The sequence below is a fragment of the Homarus americanus genome, unplaced genomic scaffold (assembly GCF_018991925.1).
Source record: "Homarus americanus isolate GMGI-L3 unplaced genomic scaffold, GMGI_Hamer_2.0 scaffold16430, whole genome shotgun sequence".
Taxonomy (NCBI): domain Eukaryota; kingdom Metazoa; phylum Arthropoda; class Malacostraca; order Decapoda; family Nephropidae; genus Homarus; species Homarus americanus.
In genome coordinates this window covers 1,399,564-1,423,823 of record NW_024729259.1, presented here as the reverse complement: position 1 = coordinate 1,423,823, position 24,260 = coordinate 1,399,564, and the positions used below count along the sequence as shown (strand labels likewise).

Sequence of the window (24,260 nt, the reverse complement as noted above, 5' to 3'; positions counted from 1 at the left end):
GGGTGGGGGGGTGAGAAGGGGAGGTGCCAGCCTACACACACACATACACACACACACCTTGTTGATGCCAGAGTCGAATTGGTTTCAGGTGTAAATAGGTCGAGTAAATTTCTTGTTATTTCTCTTCCTCCTCGTACTATTATTATTATTATTATTTAGTAGTAGTAGTAGTAGTAATAGTAGTAATAGTAGTAGTAATAAAACTATCATTATCTTACACATTATCTTACTAATAACAATACAACCGGAGACACAATGATCTTAACAATACCGTAACACGTGTCTCCTGAACCTAAAGAAACACACCTGTAACTCACACTCAATATTGACACATTAGTATGGAATGATCCTTTGTTTCTAGATGGTCCCCAACAGAGTACACACAGGAGTTAAACCAGGAGATATTACCACTGGGGGAAGGGTATTGATTGTGTGGTGGGAGTGTGTGTGTGTTGGAGGTTTGTGTGTGTGTGTGTGTGTGTGTGGCAGACTCGCCCACCACCACTTGTTGATGTAGGTGATACTGATCTTGTTGGTGTTTCCTTCGCCTCGGATCTGTGGGTCTTTCCTGACTTTGCTTCGCGTATTTTTTTTTTTTTTTTTTTTTACTTTTCTTTCGTACTTTTATTATTATTATTATTATTATTATTATTATTATTATTATTATTAGTAGTAGTAGTAGTAGTAGTAGTAGTAGTAGTAGTAGTAGTGGTAGTAGTAGTAGTAGTAAAAAGATAGATTTTTAACCCTACTCTCCAACCATCATATTAATACTGATAACATTCGCTTGTTCAGAATTTAACTTAATACTACAATGTTCTCTCCAACTTTCCCTCGCAGTTGGTTTATTCATTGTGCTTCCCAGAGGTGGCGGTAAACACTCTCTTTTTGTTCTCTTAGTTACATAGTTGTTAACTGTGTCAGACCGGCATGTTGACGCAGGTGAGGATAGTGTCACTTGTTTGAGTATTTAGGTCACTGTGTTGATGTGTTTAAGAGTTATTTAAGGTCAAGTGTATTCCTCAGCACCAAATATTTAAGTAGTAGTGTCTTGCTTTTTTATGTCTTGTGTCAGTGTTGAAGTTATCCCATAGTTTTGACTCCGTTTTCTATTCTCTCATCCCTATAAATTGATTTTTATTTATATTTATTTTTTCACTTTTCACTAACAGATTTATTTTCTATCTCAGGACCAGTTCGTAGACGAGGGTGAGTTGCGTCCTGAATTACCTTATTTTTTATCTTTATTTTGTTACTTCAAGATGGTAGCTCACCGTTTCCTATTTTTTCTATTAATATAAGAATTATAAAGTGTGACGAGGAGCTGTTGTTATCCTTCTGGTCCTCAACGTTGACGTCTCCTCTCACATCAGTCTCTCGCTTCATGATGTTCCTTTCTTCTTCTACTTGTCTATGTCCAAATTAACGCTGTTTGTTTGCATTCATCTTCTCTTATCTGGTGCTAAGTAAAACCATTGTCTCGTTAAGGTCAAGTCTCGTTGTAGATCTGGAGGCATTTAGGTTATTTTGAAATTATTTTGGTTGGTGTAGTGTGTGTGTGTGTGTGTGTGTGTGTGTGTGTGTGTGTGTGTGTGTGTGTGTGTGTGTGTGTGTGTTTTCTCTTCATGGGGTGATCGGTCACGTAGCTGTGGTAGGGTTGGCAATCAGGTGAAGATCCCATTCGTCACTGGTCTGTACTCTTCCCTGTGTTATCAGCGGCAACATCACCACACATCATGCCAAGAGTTCCCTGGACACCAGTTAAGAATATTGCCTTTCTCGCTGATTTTTCTGACTTTCTATTTTGCCTCTTTTGTTTTTTTCTTTTTTACTTTTCTCTTTCATTCTCTCCCCTTTTCTTTCTTTTTAGATCTACTTTTTTCATTTATCTCTCTCCCTTTATATTTTCCTCTACTTTCTTCTTATTTTCTCACTTATCGTTTTTATCTTTGTTTTACATTTCTCGTTCAATATTTTCTCATTCCCTCTATCTCTAAAAGTTATATCCCATTATAACTCACAAAATTAACCATAATCTCCTTCAATTCACCTAAAAAAAATATATCTTTCCTTACATCCCTACAGTCAACATCTCCAATCAATTCCTACTCATCTTAGCTGTAACTTTCCAATAATACGATAACCAACTGTAACTAAACTCAATATTTATTTCTTCTTTCATGGGTCATTTTAGAAGTTCATTTATATATTTCAGTTCCTATATTATTCAGTATATAAAGACGAAAGACACTTATAGGTATTAAAGAAAAATTCTATTATCAGTTTGTGTTTATGGTTCAATGTGACATCTATATAAGTTGATATTTGTTATATACAACATATAGGTATAACTGTGCATATACAATACATATATACTTTACCATAAAAAATCCACTCACACTGTTTAGTTATTTTTTTTTAATGCTGATAATTAAATAATCACATATATGGGAAACCAAAGAAAAAAATATATGTACATAATATTAATAACAGTAAGTAATCTCTATATATGTAATTATCTCACATATTTACACCATGGAAACACAGGGCTTTATAATAATAATAATAATAATAATAATGATAATAGTCTTACACATTACAGTCTCATATATAAATAGCTTTGTACATTCTTATTACTCTAGTTGGCATCAGACAACCGAAGGAGGAGGAAGGGAGGAGACGGCGAGGAAAAAAGTGATATCTGACAATCACTCGTGAGGGGTGAGGGGGTGAGGGAGGGAAATAAAAATAAAAATAAAAATTGACAACTCAACTCGGTGCCTGATTCCCTCCCCTAATTCCCCTCCCTCAACTGAATTTGACTCTCATTGACAATTAACAAACTGCTCAAAGTCGTGCGGTTTTTTTTTTTCCTTTTTTTTCTTCGTTTAGTTTAATCTTCCATGAATTCTAGCAAGCATTAAGGTTTGATTATAAGGCAGAGAAGCACTAATATATATCGAATCTAAATATACAAAAATAGAATGAATAGATGAAGTGGGGCTGGAATTACAATCTCGTTTTTTTGTGTGTGTGTGTTTTTTGACGTGTATTAGCAAGACATGGGGAGCAGTTCGTCAATTGTGAATCCGTGTGTCGTGACTAGATTACCCCCCCACCAAAAAAAAAAATTAGGATCGAGTATTGCTCATTTTGCCGACTACTATCCACTGTTTTCTATCCTGGTTGGAGGTAGATGGTTGAGGGATGGAAGAGGGATGGTGTTGAGGGATGGAGCTAGGTATATGGAGGAATATACCCGTGGGATATAGGAACTGAGAGATTAGGAGAATACTTAACTGAGGAAGAAATTGAAGAGGTGTTAAATTTATCTACGGTAGAGAGCAAAGGGTTAGGAGGGGGGTGTTGGGTGATGGCGTAGAAGGTGTCAAGTATATATGGAAGATGTACAGGTAAGATATCTAATCATACCTGTAAAGACAAAGTAATCAACGACTAATTATATTTATATACCAAGGTGTGGATAGGGATAATATACTCGTGGATATAGTGGATATATTAAACCAAAGAACATATTCATATATCTCCCAAAGAGGTTAAGGTGGAGGAAGAATATACGAGTGTATAGGAGAGGGTATATATATAAGATAGATAAAACTTGTCAATAGAGGGATAGATGATGGATAGATGGATAGATAGATTGATCGAGAGAGAGAGAGAGAGAGAGATAAAGGAAGACAATAACTAGTGAGGGTAATCCATAGAGCTGAACAAACCTTACCGGGGGGAAAAAATATATATAACACTCAGCTCAGAGAGGGTGAACGTGAATGACGGAATCCCACACAAAAAGTGATTGGGTTATTCATGAAGAACAAAGGAACAGGGGAGATTACACGGATGGGATGGGAATGGAAGAGAAATCCTAAAGTTACTGGTGATTGGAAGGGGATTTACTGTTCCTTTTTGTGGAGGAGGGAGAAAATAGAGAGGATTAGGGATGGAATGACGATAGAATAAGGAAAGGGAGCAAAGGACTAGGTAAATTGGATGATGATGATGATGATGATGATGATGATAAAGAAAGAAAAATCCCAGTAATTAATGATTTAGATAGATAGATAGATAGATAGATAGATAATATGACCTTAAAAGCGAAGATATGTAAGAACGATTCCATTTCTAATCTGTCACAATATAATTCTTATCTTAGAGAGAAATTACACCACATTGTTATGTTTAGTTGACATACTCAGAGAGATAGTGAAGATGTCCCTCAATTTACTTAGAACAATAATGAATAACAGAAGAATTATTAAAACATAGATGGGATATTTTTTTTTTAAGAAAGTTTCAAGGAATTTAATCCACTGTGTTGGTGTCTGGAAAGAATTTGGTCAGAGGTTAAGTATTTATTAGTTTTGGATAAAATTAAATACTTTTTTCTTCAAATTTGTTAATTAATATTCATGATAATTTTGATTTGGGGATTTTTTTTTAATATAATTTATAGATGAGGGTCAGATAAAAAGTCTAGAGTCAAACTAAAATTAAACAGAAAAAAATTACAAATTCTAGTGACTGCATTAAACCGAATCCACATTAGAAAAACAGATATACAGTTTATATATAATTACTGAAATTAATTACCATATGATATTTTTATTTTCTCTCTCTCTCTCTCTCTCTCTCTCACTCTCTCACTCTCTCCTTTACCAATAATTAATCCCACAGTATTTTAAGTTTGATAGTTCGTCTGACTGCCTAACTACCTCGTCGCCCATTATATGATACTACAAGTCGAGACGTGGTTTAGTCAATATCACAATCGTCACAGAGGAATACACAAACAGATAAGATAACAAACAAATTTTCTCTACCCATCGGCGGCTTCGTTGTGATGTAAACAATTAAAGCAACGTCAATTGATTATGTTGTTCCTTATACCTGTCACCTGTCCTGTTAGTACATCAGCTGAGTAACATATTATCAGAAGTAGAAACTGGTTGTGTATGTATGTATGTATGTATGTGTGTATGTGTGTATGTATGTATGTATGTGTGTATGTATGTATGTATGTATGTATGTGTGTGTGTATGTATGTATGTATGTATGTATGTATGTATGTATGTATGTATGTATGTATGTATGTATATCACCATTGGTATTGTATGTATTTCCACAGTGAGAAAGATTATATAACCTGTGACTTGATCTGGTATACAACCCGTACCAGACTTGATAAAGAAAATATAACTAATGTTTGACACAGGATACATACAGACACAGGATACATACAGACACACGCATACAGAAACATACATACATACATCAGTGTATCAAACATCAATGATTGTGAATTGGTTTAAAAGGTCTCACCGAATATTCTGTTTTTTTTCTGAATTTAGCAGAAAATGTATTATGCAGTGAATTAATATTTTTTTTTTCCTGCGGTTAAAAAAAAAAGTTTTATATTTTTTTAATCCTATTGGACGCGTGCTAATAGATCACAGATTACAAATGGTATATGTTAATGAAATGACCAGCATTCTCAGCCCCTGTGTACAGCTGTTATAAGGGTGATTATGGCTAAAGAATTTATTGTTATGTACATATACATGACTGAGTGGCTCGCTGTATCGGGGTTCTTTCAGGGTAAATCCTGGACGATGTACAATAATGCTGTACACTTTAAAGCTACACTGAAAATGTACACTTGATAATGTACACTGACAATGTACATCTAGAGGCTAAACTGACACTGTACATTTATAAAGCTACACTAACAATGTACACTGGCAATGTACACTAGAAGCTAATATGACAATGTACACTGAAAATGTACTTTTCCTTTTAAAGCCAAATGTCCAAACAACAGTACCGTAGGACACAGCTCACACAGTGCCCGAGTAAGAGACAACACGTGTGACCTTCCTATATCCAGCTGACACAGACAATAATGACACCAGCAGTATTGGCACAGTCACACCTCAGCCTCGCACACACACACATCCTTCATCCTCCACTAATACTGAGGTTATCCTTGGCCTGCTTCTACCCACCTGTCCTTCATCCTCTACGTACAGTACCTTTGGCATCCATAATTTGGCTCATTATGTCCATATAACATCAGAAACATACATTATACACACACACCGGCACACACATTTGGCCACACGTACAATTGTCTCCACACACACCCGCTGAGGGGAAGTGGATGAAGTGGGGTGGGGATTTCTTTGGAAGGTTTAGAACGTCTTTAAAACTCGTGATGATTGGGACCTGACAGAAGGGCTTTTAGATTAATTTTTCTGTCCTATCTTGGCCTTCGACTGTACGAGGAATCACCACAGAACAGAACCACTAAATATATATGTTTTTACTTTATTATGCATGTTTAGTATTCACAAATTTTTTTAATATATTTTTCTGTTCTTTTATTGTTTTAATTTCATATTTGTTCCACTAGTTACTTGAATTATTGTGTTTACTCGTTCATCACCCAACGTGGTTAGTTAGTTCACTGCTTGAAGAAAAATCCAGTTGCTTTTTATCAGGTTTATGAAGCATGAGAAAGTTGATCCTTCCTTTTTATTAATCAATTATCTATCACTAATCCATTCCTTTGTTTCTTTCTTCCTTCCTTCATTACTTTCTTCCTTCTTTCTTTCAATGCCGGAGACTGGTATAGCTTTTTCTTGTCCTCCGCGGTCTCCAGGAATGACAGTCGACGACATCTTCTCCTCCAGGATCTCCAAGAAAAACAGATCACTCAGAGAAAGATAACACTTGTCTCTACAATATCTCAGGACACAGGAGGTCGCTTGAATACAAATACCGTCGCTTTATACTCCGTTGTGTCTTACGGGAAGCAAGAGATCTCCTAAACAAGAGATCACTTGGAAACAAATGCCACATCCTTCCCTCCAAGATCTCCTAAGGAAACAGTAGATTGCTTGGAGAAGAATGCCGTCATCTCCACCATATCCCTAGGAGACCTGTACCTTCTCCACGATTTCCTTAGAAACAGAGAATCATCGTAACATGACACAAGCAACATCTGTTGATCTCGCTATAATCCAACTCACACTCTTAGCTGCGACGAGAGTATTTTGTAAGCAAACACGTTGGCGCCTCATCACTGTGAATGACTCGCCTTTTCATTCATAAATCCCTCCGTCCCTGTGAATTTTTTCTTCTTTTATGTTGTTGTTGTTCCTTTTATGAGACGTCACACACCTTTGTGCCTAATTCACCTTTTGATGAGTTATGTCTGACATTTCTCGTTATTTCTTGTGTTGTGATGTTGTTTTACGGCGTGAGTTTAGGTCTGTGTTTAGTATTATTGTTATTTTATCCGATTTTAAGTTTTTTTTATGTTGTTTTCTGATGTTTGTTTTATTCTTTGTTTACATTACACTCGGGTATTATCGTCTCGTTCACTTATTTATTTTACTTCTTGTTTTCTTCCTATGACATTCCATCTTATTTTACACTATGTTAACTTTTATTTTACACCACACTATTTTCTTTTACGTCTTAGACCAGTTTCTCACAGTTAAAATGTCACTTTCTTTTCCGCCACATCTCATATTCTTTTAATTCACACTCCACTTTCTTTTTCACCCAGAACAATTTTTTTTTTAAACTTTCATCTTAACTATTTCAAATTGACTTGGACTTTACTGTGTGTTTGCCAAGGCAAGTGTGTGCCACCTGTTAAGTGTTTCAGAGTCCCTTACATATACTGTATAATATATATATGATCCTTACACATATTATCCTTATATACGTCGAGGTAGCAAATGTTCTATTATCTACACTGATTTATCGTATTAAAATCCCCTTGGGTCTTCCTCTGTACTGGCTATGTATTCGGAGTATAAACTTCTTATATAAAGTTCTATGCCACTAGGAGTTCGTCATACACTATATATTTATGTGTGTAAATATATTTATTACATAATAATTCTTCTATAAATTGTAGTGCACGAAATACTGTGGATGCCTGTGGGAGTGTGCGTGTGAATGCGCGTGGGAGTGTCCGTGGGTGTGGGCGTAGGGAGGCGGGAGGTGGGGACTGGAGGAGGCGTGGGAGGCGTGGGATGTGTGGGAGGCGAGGGAAGGGTGTGAAGGATGTGATGGGTGTGTCAGACGAGCGTAGCTGTGGTCGGAAGTTCTCGTAGGACCTCGTTCCCCGGAGTATGGGTCAGAGTAAGCTGGGTCAATGTAGGACTCTGGATAAGGACTCGGGTAGTGCTCAGTGTAGTGGCCACTTCCTCCTCCTCCTCCGCCTCCTGGTGCTAAGCCTCCTGTCTGCCCGCTCCTCAGGCTGCCTCCAGGATACCCGCTCACCTCCTGCAACACAGAAAAAGGATTATTTATTTTTTTATGTTCGTCAGGGAGGAAAGAGAAAATCGGGAGGAAAAATCTGTCAGAGTCAACATGGATAATGAAGTCCAAGTTTTTTTTTGTCTGCATGCATGATTGATTTATCTCTCTCACTCTCTTAACTTTCTTTCTCTTTATTTGTTTCCACCACTCTCTCACTCTCTCTCTCTCTCTCTCTCTCTCTCTCTCTCCTCTCTCTCTTTCTCGCTTCCTCAGTCATCTCTCTTTCTCTCTCTTTCTCTCTCTCTCAACATACCTGGTCTAGCCTAACCTATCATACCGGTAACCTAAGCTGATCTAACCTTACCTGGCCTTACCCGAATTACGTAAAAGTAATTTATTTTGGCATTACGTGATTATGACTGGCTACAGAGATACACGTACTGTACACATAACAAACACGACAGGATTCAACGAGAGAGAGAGAGAGAGAGAGAGAGAGAGAGAGAGAGAGAGAGAGAGAGTATCTAATTAATACGAATGATTAGACAAAAAAAAACCTTGAATCAGAATGACTTTCATGAACTTGTTTACAAACACCCGAATGATTCCCAAGTTCCATTGAATATAGTAACCAATGAACGCCTTCAATCAGGAAATGACTGGGGGATAAAATTACTTCTAAAATAAACATTATAACCTCGAAATTATAATACAACAAAGTAAATACATGTGAGGTGACTTTACTACCAAAATAAACTTGATTAAACCTTCAGCTGTACTAAAGATATACACATGAATGTACGAGTAATTGAAATATTTACAAAACACTACACATTCTCAGGCGTTTGATGGTGTTTAGGCAAGAGATTCTTAGTTCCTTCATAAACATGGTGAGGCTGAGAGAGTCTTGGCTGAGGCTGAGAGAGTCTTGGCTGAGGCTGAGAGAGTCTTGGCTGAGGCTGAGAGAGTCTTGGCTGAGGCTGAGAGAGTCTTGGCTGAGGCTGAGAGAGTCTTGACGAAGGTTGATAATTAAGCGTATCGTGTCTTACAAGGACGGTGGGTTCCTTTTCCTTGCCAAGTGAGTTTTAAGTCATACCCTCACGCCTCACCTCAGCTTTGACACAGACTCCCTCCCACTGGTGTTACACTCCTTCTGTCTTCGTCACATGTTCTCCCTCTTCCTACATTTCTCTTCTTGTATATCCCTATTCCCCATTCCTACCCACACTTGGCCCACACCCCTACGCCCTCTCGACACCGCCTGGCCGGAACTTTTGATGGGGAGGGTAGTTTCGTGGCCATAAAGTATCCGGAGGAGAATTGTCTGCGGATGACTCCCTTCAGGAGCTGATAGCCTAAGGTCCACACACACACACACACACACACACACACACACACACACACACACACACACTCTCTCTGCTTTTGTCATTATTGATCTAGTGTGACGCAACCCTACGACTTGGAGGTTACCATTGAGAAATTTTCCCTTGGAACCTACCCCTTGGAACCTACTCGTTGGAGCCTTCCCTTTTGAGATTACTCCTTGGAGGCAATCGATTGGTGCTTACATTTTGAAGCCTACCAATAGGAACCTTTCCCTTGGAGTCTCCCAGATGGAACCTAGACCTTTGCTCTCCTTTACTTACCTGTAACTTGGTGGAGTCTCTTATCACCTCCTGTATTTTTTTTGTATTCTCTCACATACACCTGTAACCTTACTGTAATCACATTTACTCACCTGGAACACAAACCTGAAGCTGACTGTACTGTATTCTCTTGTATTCACTGGTGGCATACTGAACCCCGTTGCTGTACTTTTTGACACTATTTTAATGCCTCTGAAACTCACTGTACTGTAGCCTACCATAAATCCCTTAAATAGACCTGTAACACCCATACCACCTACTGTAATCTGTTTTGTACTCACATGTAACCCTTTTAGACACTTATGTACGTTTTTGTAATACCTCTGAAAATTATTACACTATTTTGTATCCGCCTGTAACACCTTTGTAAAATACAATCATTCTGTACCCACCTGTAACCAATCCTACTCTCTCTCTCCCTCTCTCCCTCCCTCCCTCCCTCTCTTCCCCTCTCCCTAACCTCTCTTTTTTTCTCTCTACCCCTCACTCTCTCCCTCTCACTCTCCCTCTACGATACAAATGCTCACTAATGAGTTCACGTGTATAGAATTATATTTAAAAGTGTGACTTATTAGGGGGATTAATAAGCCATTACGCGATATTGAAATGCAATTATCCGGCACGATGATTAAATGGCCCGCGAATTCCCTTTGGATAACACGAAATATTGACTCAATAAGCGGACGCGTGCTGCCTGCCGGCCATATTGAATTTTTTTGGGGGGGTTTGCGCAGTTTTTTTTTTTTTTACGTGAGGAATTTGAACTCTTGGTATTGTGTTATTTTGCATTGATTTTCTTTCGTTTTAATTTATTTTTATTTAAGTTTTTATTTATATATTTATCTTTTTATGTCAACTTTGTTTGATCTATCTCTCTATCTATCGGTCTATCTATTTATCTGTCTGTCTGTATGTCTGTCTGTCTATCATGTGTGTGTGTTGTCTCTCTTCTAAAACACACACACACACACACACACACAATTCCTAATAGATAAATCGGGTGGGCATGGCGAGGGCGTGGCAGGCGTGGCTGGGCGTGGCTGGCGTGGTACTCACCTGATACACGAGGTCAGGTGGGCGTAGAGGCGCGGACTCACCTTGACACGATGTCGGGTGGGCGGAGGCATGGATGGGCGTGGGTGGGCGTGGGAAGGCGTGGGACTCACCTGATACACGAGGTCCGGTGGGCGTGGGAGAGCGTGGTGGTTGTGGGAGTCAGGATTGAGGGGTGTGAGACCGGAGGCATCGTCCCCGCCCTTCAACACGGGCGTGGGTGGAGTCACGCCCACTGGCTTGTCTGGCGATGTCTTTCTTATCTAAGAGAGAGAAAAAAAATGGTTAGATTAGGTTAGGTTAGGTTAGGTTAGGCTTGGCTTGGCTAGGCTTGGCTAGGCTAGGCTAGGTTAGGTTAGGTTAGGTTAGGTTAGGTTAGGTTAGTGAAAGGATAGAGAGCCGAAGTGTGTGGAATAGAGATGATAATAATAGTAATGATGACAATGATAATAATAAGAGTAGTGTGTGTGTGTGTGTGTGTGTGTGTGTGTGTGTGTCCCCGTAAACACTGCAGGTATATCTTTAAACACACATCAGCTGTTTTTTTTGTATGTTTTTGTTTATTGTGTCTGTATGTGTTTTTGTCTCACAGCTTCCCTCACCTCCCTATCCACCTCACAAGTACTCACAAAAATGCGATAAATTCTTCCTCTTTTTTTTCTCCCTTTAATTGCTAACGTAACCAGCGGGTCTATAAAACCTGCAGACTTCCTTCCCTTCCCCTTCCCCTTCCTGCTTCTCCTCCTCCCTCCCTCCCTCCTCCTTTTTACATTTCTCCTCCTTCCCTTCCCTCCCCTTATTTTCTCCCTCCCTCCTCCCCTCCCTCCCTCCTCCCTCCCTCCTCCCTTTCTCCTCCCTTCCCTTATTCTTTACCTTACCTTGTCTTCTTCTCACCCCTCTTCCTCCTTCCCCTCACTTCCTTTTTTTCACTCTCCTTTGCCCCCTCCACTTCTTCTTCTTTCTCTTCCCTGTATCCCTCCTTCGTTTTTTCTCCTTGCCCTTCCTTCTTTCTTTTTTTTTTCCCTGTTCCTCCTTTCTCCTTTCATACCACCCTTTCCTATTCTCTTTCCCCTCTCCCTTCTCCCTCTCTTCATTCCTTCCTTTCCATTCTCCCTTCCTCCTTTTCTACTCCCCTCCCTTCCCTTCCATCTTCTCTTTTATCTCTCACCTTCTCTCATCCCTTCCTTCTTCCCTTCTGCTTCGCCTGAATCACCTTCGTCAGCGTCGCCGACAGAAAAGAAGACGATGACATATGAAAAAAAAATCTGATGAATGGAGGAGAAGGAAAGACAAGAAGCAAGGAGAACGATTAAGGAGGATTACTAGGAGGATGAGATGAAGGGAGGAGGAGGAGGAGGAGAAGGAGAGGAAGTAGGAGATAAAGATAGAGAAGAAGAAGAGACAAGAAGCAATAAAAGAAAGGATAAGGAAGAGAGATGAGGGACTAATATAAAGAAGAAGAAGAAGAAGAAGAAGAAGAAGAAGAAGAAGAAGGTAGAGGAGGAGGAGGAGAGGAAGAAGAAGACCCAAGATGTTTCCCTAAAGGTGTTTCCCATCGCGTCACTGCATTCACGACTTTGAAGAGGAAGCACAAAAAGGACAATGATGATGAATGAGGGAAGGTAGGGAGCGAAGAAGGGTGGATGGGGGAAGAGATAGATGAGGCGATAATGTCGAGGACAACAGAAGGAGGATGAAGAAGAAGAGGAGGAGGGTGAGGAGGAGAAGGAGAAACAAGAGTAGAGGAAGTAGGAAGAGAGAGAAGAGGGGAAAAGAGAGAAGTAAAAAGGAGAAGAATAAGAGGAAAGGAAAAAGAGAGGAGAAGGCGAAAGAATAAAAGAGAAGAAGAAGAAGAAGAAGATCCACAAGCCCCTCTGAGGCCACCTCCTTCAACGTCGCCTTCAAGAAAAAGAAACGAAGACTCGAAAAGGAGACTTAAAAATAAAGAAAGATGATAAATGGGAGGAAGGAGGAACGCCACGTAGCTTAGAAGAAGGTGGATGAGGAAGATGAAGCGATAACGTCAAGGAGAATAACAAGGGGAGGAGTAGGAGGAAGAAGAAGACAATGAGGATGATGATGATGATGTCAAGGAGAAGGAGGGGAAGAGGAGGATGAGGAGGAAGAAAAAATGAGGAGGAGGAGGAAGAGGAAGGAAGAGCAGGAGGAGGAGGAGGAGGAAGAAGAACAAACGGAGGAAGAAGGAGAGGAGATAAACAGGTCATTCTCGTCTCCTGGGGTCGTGTGCTTGTCTCCAATGATGACGGATGGAGGTGGTGGGGATTATTGTGACGGATGAGAGGGATTGTTGGGGTGAGAGGGATTCTTTGGAGGTGAGAGGGATTGTTGAGGGGGTGAGAGGGATTATTGAGGGTGAGAGGGATTATTTGAGGGGTGAGAGGGATTATTGAGGTGATTGGAGGTGAGGGAGTTGTGAGGGGTGGAGGGATTCTTTGGAGGTGAGAGGGACTGTTGTGGGGGTGAGAGGGATTATTGAGGTTGAGAGGGATTGTTGCAAACGAGAGGGATTGTTTTGAAGGGTAAGAGGGACTGTGTGTGAGATCTAACAGGTAGAGAGAAACAGGAGAAATATGTGGAAAAGAGATAGAAAAGGAGTTGGGAGGTAAGGAGAGATAGATGGAAGAGGTGGGAGGGAGCGAGAGATAGATGGAAGAGGTGGGAGGGAGCGAGAGTTAGGCGAATATCAGTAGAGGGGGAACTGTGATGGCTTAAGATAGATGGAGAGGGTGACAACAGGTTGGTGGCCCAGACGAGATGGATGAGGCTGTTAGGGGAAGGAGGGAAGGAGGAATGGGAGGGAAGGAAAGAGAAAAGGGAAGAAGGAAAAAAAGGAAGGAAAGTGGAGAAAAATAGGGAAAGATTAGTAAAAAAAAGGAGGAAGAGGAAGGGAAGGAGAAAGACAAGGGTGTAAAGGGAAGAGGAGGAGGAGGAGAAGGAGCAGGAAAGTAGAAGGGGAAGTGAGAAAGGGAGGAAGAGAAAAGGGAGATGGGGAATGATGTGAGAAGAAATGAGGGGTGGGAGAGGGAGAGCATGTGAGGGAGAGGAGGGAAGAAATGGAGGGAATGAGGCATGAAAGGAGAGGGGAGGAAAGGAGGGAGAAGTGAGAGAAAGAGAGAAGGGGAAAGATTCAGAGGTATTGGGCAAAATGGAGGAATGAGAAGGAAGAAGATAGGCGAGGGAAATAGAGATAAGAAAATGTAAATGAAGAAGGGAGAAATAAAGGAGGGAAGAGTGAGGGAAAAAAGACAGGAGAGGGGATATGGAGACAGACAGACAGACAGACAGACAGACAGAATTAGATATATATATATAGAAATATAAAAAGTGACGGAAGAGACTTAAGGTGAGAAAGTGACAGGTAAGTTCTTCTCCTTGGCACTAGTCAGACAGATGGTCATACACTGTCACCGCTATTCACCTTGGCACTCTGTAACACCCATAGTGGCACCCCAAGTCTGGCATTGTGCGTATATTATCATCTCACGCACACACACACACACACACACACACACACACACACACACACACACACACACACACACACACGGGTAATTATGTGTGTGTGTGTGTGTGTGTGTGTGTGTGTGTATGTGTGTGTGTGTGTGTGTGTGTGTGTGTGTAGAAACTAAGATAGATAGACCGGCAGATGGAGGGAAACAGAGACAGTAACAGACAGAAACAAAGAGAGAGAAATGAAGAAACAGACAATGCCCCAACAGTGAGAGACGGAAGTAGAGAAATACAGACAGCTTAAAAACAGACAGACAGAACTTGAGACATAGACAGAGCTAGACAAAATAGACAGGCAGATATACAGACAGAGCTAGAGACAGATAATACTGACCTGACAGAGCACTACAGCAACCACCACGATAATCACCACCACAGCGGGGATAATTAGGAACAGCCAGTTGACGCTCCTCTCCTTCTGCCCCACCGGCGGGTACTGCGTGCCTGTAGGGGAACGTCGGCAACACGTCAGAAACACGTTAAAAACACGTCGGCAACACAACAGAAACACGTTAAAAACACGTTAAAAACACGTCATCAACACGTCAAACACATCAGGACACTCACACGTCACTAACATATATCCTTAACACGTCATTAAATAAATCTCATAAGTTAGGTCACATTATCAATATGTTTCATTAATTCCGAGTGTCATTGAATAGACAAATAATTTTTTTCCTGTACATTACTTTGTTCTCACTGTAATGAAAACAAAACAAAAGAAGAAACAAAACAAAAGAAGAAACAAAACAAACAATAGAACATCACAATGGAATTTATTTTGACTCGATAAATCATGAAATCCTACAGTTGTGTACAATGAACTCTCTGTGATGTAGTGGAAAAATATCAAGAGTTTTGATTGGTGTAGAAAGTCAATAGAGACCGAAGCCCTACAGGTTCAATACAGTACATACCACTACCAGTTCTCCTCTCCCCTCCTCTCTCTCCCAGTACATACCTCAACCAGTACCTCTCCTCTCCCTCCTCTCCTCTCCCTCCTCTCTCTCCCAGTACATACCTCAACCAGTCCTCCTCTCCCCTCCTCTCTCTCCTCTCCCAGTACATACCTCAACCAGTTCCCCTCTCCCTCCTCTCTCTCCCAGTACATACCTCACCACCAGTTCCTCCTCTCTCCTCCTCCCTCCAGTACTCTCACCAGTTCTCCCTCCTCTCCTCTCCCAGTACATACCACAACCAGTCCTCCTCTCCTCTCCTCTCTCTCCTCTCCCAGTACATACCTCAACCAGTTCTCCTCTCCCTCCTCTCCTCTCCCGGTACATACCACAGGTCATTCAGTTATTAACCAGTCCTCTTTTCCCTCCCAGTATAATCAGAGGCTTCCTCCTCCTCCTCCTCTTCCTCCCCGGTACTTACCAGCCTCACGGTGCAGGACAGTAAGGTGGGCCTCTCTGAAGGAGAAGCCGAGGGTGTTGACGGCCAGACACACATACACGCCAGCTACATGTGGGGTGGCGCGGGAGATGGTCAGCTTAGAGAGGTAGTGACTGTCCCCGCGCGCCACCACACGTCCCACGCCCTCCACCTTCCTGAACCATCTACCTCCCAGCTTCTGCGTTGAGTTAGGTAGTTGGGCGCCTCCGTCCCCAGCCTCGTCAGCTGTGATTTCCTTCAGCCACTGCAGGAGAGATGAGTGTACAGGCTGTAGTTATTTTACGGTAGGTTAGGTTAGATTAGGTTAGGTTAGATTAGGTTAGGTTAGGTTCGATTAGGTTAGGTTAGGTTCGATTAGGTTAGGTTAGGTTAGGATAACAAGATTCAAGAACACACACACACACACACACACACACACACACACACACACACACACACACACACACACACACACACACACACACACACACACATTTTCACTTTCTTGTCTTTGTTTTCCTTGGAGGTGACGACGTCCAGGTGTGAGAGTCTTGAGGTAGATAGAGAGACAGAGAGAATAAGGAGGAGAGTGAGATAATGGGAGATATGAAGAAAGATATATATAGAATAAGAGATTAAAGAACTGAGGTACAGAGAGAGAGAGAGAGAGAGAGATGGAAAAAATGTAACAGACAACAAAGACAGAGAGAAAAAAAACAGCAAGAGAAAGTGCAAAAGAGACAGAGACAGAACGAGAGAGCTAAAGTGAGGATGAATAAGAAGTGCACACACACACACACACACACACACACACACACACACACACACACACACACACACACTATAATGTTTACTTCGTTACAGAGGGGAGAAAATTATCTTCATTTAGGAGCTGAGATGAAAATTGACTGTTATGGTGAAGAGGGAAATATTATGAAGTAGAAAAACACTTTGATTCAACATCATTATTATAAGACTGGATCACCTGATGATTAAACACCCTAACCTAACCTAACCGAACCGAACCGAACCTAACCTGAACTTAAAAATACAACACAAAGCTCAACAACTAATAATGAATTACAACTACACAGAAACTTTCCTAAAATAACTATAGAAGATCCTTTAACACACAATAATCTTACTTACGAGAAAAACAAAAATATATAACTTACGAACATTTGAGAATCCTAAACGAACAATATCCATCATGTTTACACTTACGATAAGGTCTAACACAAGCTCGTACGGGTTTTTCTTACCTAACCTAAAGAAATACCTGCGGTGTTGTCTTTGGGAAGGTCGAGTTTATACTGTAAATAAAGCTACAGGGGCGGAGTACAGTGTATAGGCCTAGCTCTTGGTACTTGACGACTGGGCCTATAGGACAGGTACAGTAAGCCAGTGGGTGGGTATGGACGGTACAGTTGACTTACCTGTAATCTGGATGAACGGAAGATATGGGTACAAAGACTCACCTGTATCCTAGGTAGATGGGAGAAGATACAGGTACAGAGACACTCACCTGTACCCTGGGTGGATGAGAGGTACGAACGGTGCACTGAAGGGAGGTAGTACCGCCCTCTACCACGGTCGTGTTAACAGCTTCACTTATCTCCAAGTCGTGATCTTCACTTCGCTCTGGGAATTAAGTTAACAGGAGCCTCTTAGTGTTTCTCAGTACACGTGAACAGAACTTATTTTCATTCTAAGTATTAATGATTATATCTTCTTTCATTCTAAGTACACATGAATATAACGTAATTTTAACCTACATTTAACTAAAATTTAACTAACACATACCTTTTAAAAATCATCTCCGAGAAGAATTTAACTTAGCCTAGAACACTGGCATTGAACCCTATACCAAACCCTGCCTCACACAAGACTGAATCCGTGTCTCATGAATTGGGAGGCCAGCGCGCTACCAACTAGATCATGGAGCCTTTACACCTAATCCAATTTAATTATATTTTGGATTAATTAGTAAAATTAATCTATCTATCAGAAAAGCGCTCCGTGTGTCGTTAATTTAGCGGAAAATTGCTAACTCTGATGTGGATTAACTTCTGACATATATATTCTTCCAGTATAAGTCTAGCAGAAAACAGATAAATTTTATATAATTTCTGTTAATACAAATAACTACATTAAGATATATTTAATTATACACCTAATTTAAATATGTATCACTAGTATCTAACTTAAATAAAATTCACATAATAGATCGTAGAATTAATATAAATGATACTTAATAATTCAGTAACAAATATAACCATGTAAGGCCTCCGTTAATGGGAATTCTATTAACGGAAACCCTCCCAATAGCGGACACTCAACAATTACGTTTCTATTAAGAGATTATTAATTTTGTTTTGATATAGAGATGAAAGTTGGTTTAATATTGGTTTGTGTGTTATGGGGGTGTATGGGGGAGGGTGTTTGAGATTATGGGGGTGTATGGGAGAGAAGTATTTGGGTTGGCATGGGAGGATGTATGGGGGTTGAATTTTATGGGGATGTTTCTCTCAGGAGGTCTATGGGGGAAGTACTCTGGGCGACTCTGACCACACTATCACTATCCACCTACACAAACCCCAACAAACACATACACAAACACACATTCAGGCATAAACAAACACATAATCAAACACAAACACAAGCAAAGACACAAACAAATACAAACAAACAGACAAACAAAAACAGACGTCCTCTCTGCCTTAAGACGTCAAATAAACACTTTGCTGAATACGTCTTCCCAGATATCAACGTCTCAAGATGGGGAGAAGGTGGAAGGGATCAGCTGGGGAGAGGAGGAAGATTAAGAGAGGAGAGAGAAGGGGGAGAGAAGGATTGGAATTGGAGAGAGAAAGAGAAAGAATAGAGATAGAGAGGAAAATAGGAATAGAGAATAGAGAGAGAGAGAGGGGAGAGTGGGAAAGTGAGTGGGGATGCACAAAGCCCTACTCTCTCATCAACCAGTGATCCACATAGAGAGATCTGCATATTCATAATGGTCGCCGCATCTGACGACTTCTCGCCCTCTCCCACTAATCACCCCTGCCCCTCTCTCTCTCTCTCTTTCCCTCTCATTTATCTCTCACTTCCCTCTTCCCTCCCTCTCAATCCTCATTTCCTCTCACGTCTCCCTCAACTTCTAATCTCTCCCTCTCTCCTTTCTCTCCTTCACCTCCCTCTCACTTTTATTTTAACTCCTTCTCTTTCCTCACTTCCATCTAGCTTCTCTTTAACTTCTCACACGATTACTCATCTCTATCTCTCTCACTTCCCTCTCATCTTCATCTCACTTCCCTCTCAGTTTTCCTTCACTTCCTTCCCATTCTTCCTCCTACCGTTTCTCCCTCTCCTCTTTTCCTCCCCTGCCTCCCTTCCATCCTCCCTCCCTCCTTCCCTTCCTCCCTCCCCCCTTCCCTCCCTCCCCTTCCTCCCTCCCCCTTCCTCCCTCCACCCTCCCTCCCACCCCTCCCACCCTCAAAGGCCCCGACCTCCGCCATCTTTCAGTACGTCTTAACAAAAAATGACTTCATTAAAATAAAATAAAAATATATATAAATAATATAATTACGTCGGTATCTGTGTGTGTGTCTGGGTCTCTCCTCACATTCCCTCATTAAACGCGCATTGAGGCGATCTCCTCCTCCTAAACCTCCTGTTCCCCCTACCCTCCTTCTCCTCCCCCTAAACCTTCTTCTCCTCCTACCCTCCTGTTCCTCCTACCCTCCTGTTCCTCCTACCCTCCTACCCTCCTACTCCTCCTACTCCTCCTACCCTCCTCCTCCTCAGAAAAATTGAGGATACTTAAGCCACAGTGAGAGATATCTCGGCAAGATGCTTACGAGATAATGGGAGATACTTCTGTGGAATCCTTAGAGAGAGAGAGAGAGAGAGAGAGAGAGAGAGAAACAATAATATCAAATAAACCTACCACACCCCGTGACGTCAGCATGTTTTTGTTTTTTTTATGAATGAAGTGACGTAGTAAACAATGAGTAATATGGACCCTTAGTAAACAAAGCCCTATAATCTCTCCACCAATCACAATCCAGAACAGCTGTCACCTCTCTTTCGTCTCCCTTTTCCACCTCATTAATCCCCTTTCTCTCTCTCTCTCTCTCTCTCTCTCTACCTTTTCACTGCTCATTTAGGACCTTTGAACGTCTTTATTAAGGGCCTCTCTCTCTCTCTCTCTCTCTCTCTCGTTAAAGGGTTCAATGGTTTAGGGATTATGAAGTGGTTATGTATTGGTAAATTGATCAAGAAACAGGTGTTGGTGAATAGGTGGAGGATGACCTTTGTGTAGTGGTTAGAATAGAACTTAATTATCACTCTTTAACAACAACAACATAACACCATTACTACCAATATTACCACTACCATCACTACTACCACCACTACTACCACCACTACTACTACCACCACTACTACTACCACCACTACTACTACCACCACTACCATCACCTGAAGACAGCCACATCTCTATAAAATATGTCAAGAGCGAGGAAAGTGATTTTGCTTTCGATTTCCTTTACAAATGAGTCGCTGTGTGGGCCTGACCCTCGGTGTTGTGGTGACACTGATAAACTCTGGTCTTACACTCTCTCTCTCTCTCTCTCTCTCTCCCCTTTCCGTGCTTCCTTCCTACCTCCTTCCTTCCCTCACAAATCCATCCCTTTTATCTCTTTCTCTTCCCCACTCCCTAATTCACTCCTTTCCTTCTTCACTGTTCCTCTCCCCTTCTAATTCACCCTTGTCTTTCTACCGCCTCTCTCTCTCTCTTTTTTCTCTCTATATCACCTCTTTGCTTCTTTACCCCCCTCTCTGATTCCTCTCTTTCCCTCCTTCCCTTCCTTGCTTCCCCCCTCCCTTTCTTATTCACTACCTTTCCCTTCTCACCTCCCTTTATCCTCCCTTCCTTCCTTCCCTCTTCTAGCTCGTTCCTCCTTCCATGACTCATCCTTCTACCTACCTCCCTTCCTTCTTCCGCAATCCACCCCTCTCCTCCCTCCCTCCTCCCTCCCTCCTCCCCCTAACCTCCTCCTCCCCCCCCACCACCTGCCTGCCACAGATACTTACCACCAACTTGCAGAGTGAAGTTGGCCGTCTTGCCTCCCAGAGCAGAGTTGGCCCTGCAGGTGTAGTGACCAGAGTCTGTGGTCAGAAGGGCGTCGAAGGTTAGCTGTTCCCCCTCCCGACTCAGCGACAGACCATCCTGGGAGTAAACAAACATACACACGGGGTGAGAAATGCACGAAGTCATGGACACACTGTGGGATATTGAAGACTTGGGAAGGAGGTCTTTTAGTGATGTCAGGGGAAACTGTGGGAAATTTTACAGTGTTAATAAATGATGGCAGGGGAAATGGCGATGCCAATTAGTAGTATGTCAAAAAGTGATGTCAGAGTGTAAAAGTGAAGTTAAAGGGATGGAATTAATAACAATGTCAGGGTAAATAGCAATAAATTCAATAAGGAAGTCAGGAGATTGTAAATATTACCAGAAAAGTGACGTCAGAATATTTATTTTGAGATGTCAAATAAATTACAGTGAGAAATTCGCCAATAAGTGATGTCATGAAATCAAGAAATATATAATGACGACCTTTGATTGGTCTATAGTCCGCCATAATCCACACTGATTGGTCCTTAGTCATCATGACGTTCTCTGATTGGTCTTTAGCCACCATAACCCGCCCTGGGTGGTCCTTAGTCACCATAACGTCCTCTGACTGGTCATCCACCATCATAACCCACACTGATTGGTCCTTAACCACCACCACGTCCCCTGCTTGGTCCTGGCTCATCGTAACAACCAATCACTGCTCCTGTAACTCAAAGCCAGCATTTCATTGGTTCAGATGAATGACTTACCTTATACCAGGTGACGATAGGTGTGGGGAGTCCTCGAGCTTGACAGGAAAGAACCAGGTGTTCCCCCCGACGACGGTGTAAAGGACTCTCTGGCCATACCTGCGTCAACTGTGGCTCCATCAGCTCTCCTTCAGGCTCTCCCTCTCCTGTAAGAGTAGAGGGAGAGGGAGTGAGGAAGAGAAGGGGAGTTGTGGGAAAGTTGAATCATTGACGGGGATTTTCATTCATTTTATTTATTTTATTTTATGTTATAGTGTGACAGAGTAAGAAGGAAACGGAGGGTAGACAGACAGAAACAGACAGACAGACAAACATACAGAGCGACAAAGAGACAGTCAAACAGAGAGAAAGAGAGAGAAAAAAACATACCTAAAACTATGAGAGACATTGATGAGTTGACAGTGCCGAAGCCATTGACGCCGACACAGGTAAAATAGCCAGCATCCTCTTGGAAGGCTGGCTTGATCTTCAGCACGTTCTTCTTAGTGTTGTAGCGCTTCCATGTAGCCTTTACCGCCTCCCCGTCCTGTACCGGGTGGAAAACATGAACCGGGATGATAAGATGAACCGGGATGTTAGTTAATGGAACCGGTAGGACAGAAAACCAGGGAAGGAATTAAAGAACCGTAGATAAGTGAGGAAAGTTAAAGGTTCTAAGTGAGTCTGTGAGGATTAAGGCTCTTGTTTACTTCGAGAACCACTCTCTCAGTAGAACCTCAATGATGAGATGTCTGATTAGAGAACTCAGACTTGTTAGGGAAGTTCACTAGTGTTTTTACTTAGAGAACAAAAGAACCATAAAATATTAAGTAGAAAATCACCTTAACAGATTTTTATCTCGTATGATTTTAATTTTTTTTAGTGGATTGTTATATTTACTTAGTTAACTACGCACTTAATGACCTAATTACTTAGTTATTATTGACTAGTTATGTATTATACTATCAACGTCAAACCACAAGGTCACTTTGTACAAAAAATGTGAGTGTGATGGTGTGTATATGTGTGTGTACGTGTGTGTGCGTATCTTTTCTCGTGTGTGTGTGTGTGTGTGTGTGTGTGTGTGTGTGTGTGTGTGTGTGTGTGTGTATACGTATCCTTTCTCGTTTGTGTGTATATAAAAATGAATCCCCTGTACTAACAAGCTGTCCGGTCAATTGATTAATTAATCGACAGGTCGTTTACTTATCAGCATCTTAACAAGGAGGTCACTGACTCCTCCTGCCGGTGTAGCTTCGTCAGCGTAAACCTTCAAGAGGCTGGTGATGGATGGTGTGGCGTTCTGTGAGCGTCTCCTTGTGTGTGAGTGTGAAGAAGAGCTATGTGGTGGTGTGTGTGTGTGTGTGTGTGTGTGTGTGTGTGTGTGTGTGTGTGTGGAGGGTATATGTACCACAAGTCCCTGGAGCATGTGCGTCAATCTGGAGAGTTCTTAGGAAGGCTACAAATATATGAAAGTGTCTTAGACCCTGGGGCTGGCCTATGACACACACAAGACCCTGGGGCTAACCTATGAGACACACAAGACCCTGGGGCTAGCCTATGAGACACACAAGACCCTGGGGCTAACCTATGAGACACACAAGACCCTGGGGCTAACCTATGAGACACACAAGACCCTGGGGCTAACCTATGACACACATTGTTAGATGGAGACAAACGCTCTAATTTTTCTCTTGGGCAAGAGGCTTATTGGCCGACAGGCAGTGACGGACGGTTGTGCGCCCTCGCCCAAGTGTGATCTGTTTATTTTTGGGAATGATAGGGACTTTTTTGTTTTGTTTTGTTTTGTCTTGTTTTGTTTTTGGGTCACCCACCGCGCGCTCATGGACCCGAGGACACCACCCCCGGCTCCCCGTCCCCCACCGGCATGCCGGCACCTGGGGCCCATCCACTCCAATTCTCCACATCAATTGACCACCATGCGGACATGCAAGTGGACTACAGATCTACGCCAAGAAGGACGTCCCCCTTGAAGCCGACACTACCGACGTACACGCCATCAAAGTCACACTAAAAGGTATGTCCTTCAATATTGTCAATGCCTATGGCCTGGCACTTGACATTATTAGGGACCTGCCACGCTTTGCCATAAACAGATAAATTGTATCGAGAATTTTCTCCCCCACACAATCATCATTCTGTCACTTTATGTAACTTGATGACAAAACCCATGACCCTTCAGGCTTTTACGCCCTTAATGCATGAGTCATAAAGGCAAGCATGAACTCCTCATGCTTCCCAGATGGGCGCTGTAAACGCTTCTGCGCTTCACCTTGCACAGGATGTAAGGGGGTGTCCAATAAACTGGCCCTCTCGGGGGCAATCTAATCTAAAAAATCTATGATACACACACAAGAACCTGGGGCTAACCTAAGAGACACACACAAGAACCTGGGGCTAACCTAAGAGACACACACAAGACCCTGGGGCTGACCTAAGAGACACACACAAGACCCTGGGGCTGAC

General features: G+C 41.9%; 1 protein-coding gene across 2 annotated transcripts in view; it reads right to left on the bottom strand.

Annotated features, from left to right (window-relative positions):
• Nucleotides 1–2,276: 2,276 nt before the first annotated feature.
• LOC121866377 (fibroblast growth factor receptor-like 1) overlaps nt 2,277–24,260 on the bottom strand; it is a 114,555-nt gene continuing 92,571 nt past the window's right edge. For both annotated transcript variants that reach the window (XM_042366006.1, XM_042366007.1), the window contains 8 exons: nt 22,164–22,320; nt 21,795–21,940; nt 21,000–21,135; nt 17,431–17,546; nt 15,909–16,170; nt 14,863–14,972; nt 11,111–11,260; nt 2,277–8,319 (listed from right to left, as the gene is read on the bottom strand). In XM_042366006.1, coding sequence (XP_042221940.1) covers nt 7,936–8,319; nt 11,111–11,260; nt 14,863–14,972; nt 15,909–16,170; nt 17,431–17,546; nt 21,000–21,135; nt 21,795–21,940; nt 22,164–22,320 — 1,461 coding nt within the window. In that variant the 3' untranslated portion in view covers nt 2,277–7,935. The remainder of the gene's footprint in view (nt 8,320–11,110; nt 11,261–14,862; nt 14,973–15,908; nt 16,171–17,430; nt 17,547–20,999; nt 21,136–21,794; nt 21,941–22,163; nt 22,321–24,260) is intronic.